Source organism: Austrofundulus limnaeus, unplaced genomic scaffold, assembly GCF_001266775.1.
Source record: "Austrofundulus limnaeus strain Quisiro unplaced genomic scaffold, Austrofundulus_limnaeus-1.0 Scaffold270, whole genome shotgun sequence".
Taxonomy (NCBI): domain Eukaryota; kingdom Metazoa; phylum Chordata; class Actinopteri; order Cyprinodontiformes; family Rivulidae; genus Austrofundulus; species Austrofundulus limnaeus.
The window spans coordinates 673,500-676,661 of record NW_013952672.1 but is presented as its reverse complement, the minus strand read 5'-3'; the positions used below and the strand labels follow the sequence as shown (position 1 = coordinate 676,661).

Below are 3,162 nucleotides of genomic sequence, written 5' to 3'. Positions count from 1 at the left end.
CCTTCATATCAGGTGTGTTGGAGCAGAGAAACATGTAAAACATGCAGGGTTGCACCCCTCCAGGACCAGGATTGCCCACCCCTGATTTAGAGCATAAATCAGAAACCGATGACTCCAAATTTAAACTCTCATCTCAACAAAGTTCCTCCGCGATTTTATTAAAAGTATATGTTTGTAGATGATTTCTTGAAAACGCCTATCATTAAATGATTACTTTTCTACATGAGTTATTAAGCTTCAGATGTGTTTCTAATGTGTTTAATAAATTAATGACTTTTTTCCCACTGTTCAAAGTCTTGGCACATTTCTAGTGTTCAKCGTGGCAGATCGTGTTTCAAACTTGACCCCTGCTGCGACTGACTGATGTCACAGTGGTTTTAATGTTTGGATCGTGTTGCCTTCTCCATGTTAGGATATTTAATGTCTGTAAGTTTGARGAAGGAATGTTCTGAACTGTATGTTTTAACCCTGAGGACATCCAGAACAAACATACTGTAGTGTAGCTGATGCATAGTTTTATGCTGCGGTGACGCAAGTWAAAAGTCAGATAAACATTCAGTTTTGTCTCACTTGATGAGTCTTGTGACAACAATGAAAGCAAATCCTGCTTCCTTGATTATTTAYGGAAAATAATCGGTTTTTATTCACACTTTCAGCCAAAACAACTTAAAGCTGTAAAATTTTGAATATCGTAATCATGATCTTTAATTTATTTGAGTCATTAATAACCTCGTGGATTTCTCTGCAGGAGCGCGAGTCTTCTCCAGGCCCTGGAGGAGAGCTACGAGCTGGACTTGATCTACATCACCGAGAGGATCATCTCCGTCTCCTTCCCCAGCAGCGTGGAGGAGCAGAGCTACGCTGCCAACCTGAGGGAGGTCGCCTCCATGCTGCGCTCCAAGCACGGCCACAACTACCTGGTACCGTCCCAAAATAACGTCACTTTCTTTAGTTTGGGTTCAGGTGCAGGGGCGGAGCCAGGGGGTGGCCAGGAGTGGCCATGGCCACCATAAACAAATCTTTGGCCACCCCACTGGCCACCTTTCTGTACACACCCCTTCCACAGTGAAACAACCTTTAGGGGTGTAATAATCCTCCTGAACAATTGGTGGCAGTGTTTAACAGTTTGAAACATTATCAAGCTCTATCACTGAAGAAGAGTAATGACAAGGAAGTGATGATTTTCTTTATATACAGAAACTATGCCTGTAATCTGACTTATGGTGTCAACTTTTGGACTTGTGGTGACAAATGTTTTTTTTTTGTCACCATGACAGTGTCATTTTATGTTATGAAGGCTGCATGATGCTCTGTGTTTATTAATAGTAGAGCAATCACTAAATCAGAAAAAGGTAAAYACCCCTCTAAATTCACTAAATTCATTGGGTGAAATTTATAAACATTCAGTTGAGGGTCATTATTTGGCGCAATGACATGTGTTACAATTAAAAATAAATCAATAAATAATATAAAAATGAAAAGCGCCCCTAAAGTCAATGAAAATGATAAATTGTGACACATTAATTAACCTTATCTCAGCTGTAGCAGTGAGTTTAAAAACAGGATGATGGAACTAGTTTAATGAAAAATCTGTCCCTGAAATAATTAAATCAAGTGTTAATTTACGTAGGTAAAGTATGTTTAACAACCTGGTAAAATACACCAGGATGCAGGAAATGCAATCTATTTCGTCCAAAATTTTCTGGGGGAGGACCCCCCSACCCCCCCCCCCCCCCCAAAAAAAAGTGTGTCGCCCCACTTTTAAAATGGATCTGATGCCCATGTTTGTAAGGTAGTCACTGTCTGTATAAGGATAAGGAAATGACCAAAACACAAAGATCTGCAAAAACTTTCAAGCATAAGAATTATTTAATTTTCCTGGCCACCCCTGTGTGAGTAGTGGTCCCGGTCTGGCCACCCCCTGGGAAAAATGTCTGGCTCCGCCACTGTTCAGGTGAGGCAAATTAAACACATACAGCTTACAATTCGCTACAAAACGTTCAAACCAGTAATGAGGAATGGAGGGAGGCAAGTGAGGAACTATTAATTATTATCATCAAATGTTAAAAGGATAAATGTCAAACATTATCGAAGGCTTTYACAAGAAGAAAAACTGTTTCAACTACTTATTTTTTCTAACTTTCTTTATTTAGCTCTTTAACCTGAGTGAGAAACGTTATGACATCAGTCAGCTCAACCCAAAGGTACGTCTGATTTCTTCTCCTCACTCGTCTCACACATCGTACTGGTTTTGACTACGATCCCTCCCCTCCCCCAGGTGTTGGACTTTGGCTGGCCCGACCACCACGCTCCTGCCCTGGACAAGATCTGCAGCATCTGCAAGGCCATGGACACGTGGCTGAGCGCTGACAGCCACAACGTGGTGGTGATTCACAACAAGGTGAGGCTGCGGAGAACGAAGCGGGCCTTTTCTGGACGGCAGATGGCGCYGTCAGGCCCCGTTTTTGTGCCTGTAGCGATGGCACCACCCCGCCCCCGTTGGAGGAACAGACACCGGGGTGGAGTGTTTGTGCATTAGATTGTGTCTCTCTGTTCTTGTTTTGGTTCTGTGAGGGTAAAGAAAACACAAATTAGGGGCGGAAGGCATTACAGTCATCATGGCTACAAGTGTTTATTTACCCCTTTACCCTCAAAAGTGCCATAAAATCTGAGTTGACCAATATTCCCCCTGTTGTTGCATCACATTAAACCCTTGTGGCAAGCCACACTCATTTGGCTCCTAAATACCCTGACACAACTCATAAAAACTACAACTAAATACAATTAACATCCTGGAGCCTCAGAATGTAAGACGTAGTAGTTTCACRTCAAACCCACTGAACGCTGAGAGCTTGGAAGATGAGGGGCATCAGAAGGCTTTTCATTTCCACTGAGCTCTGCACTGTTAAAGCAGCCGCCATATTTAAAGTGTGGAAAACACTTGTTCYTTATAATTTGTTTAAAAATAAATTTATTTGCAACAGTAATACACTGTTATATAAATAAATTTAAATGCTACAAATTCAAGTAATATTTACTCATCATTATCTAGTACAAGTTACTAATATAGTTAAAGACTTGTGAATAAATCAGATACATTTTACTTAATTTGATCAAGTACATGTTACAAGATTTAAATGAGCAAATTAAACAAAATTTACC

At 40.8% G+C, this 3,162-nt stretch overlaps 1 protein-coding gene across 12 annotated transcripts in view; it reads left to right on the top strand.

The window, feature by feature from the left end:
* The window catches only part of tns1b (tensin 1b), a 90,174-nt gene that overhangs the window by 48,553 nt on the left and 38,459 nt on the right, over positions 1-3,162 (top strand). For all 12 annotated transcript variants that reach the window (XM_014020873.1, XM_014020877.1, XM_014020871.1 and 9 more), the window contains 3 exons: positions 749-920; positions 2,154-2,204; positions 2,279-2,401. In XM_014020873.1, the coding sequence (XP_013876327.1) occupies positions 749-920; positions 2,154-2,204; positions 2,279-2,401 (346 nt within the window). The remainder of the gene's footprint in view (positions 1-748; positions 921-2,153; positions 2,205-2,278; positions 2,402-3,162) is intronic.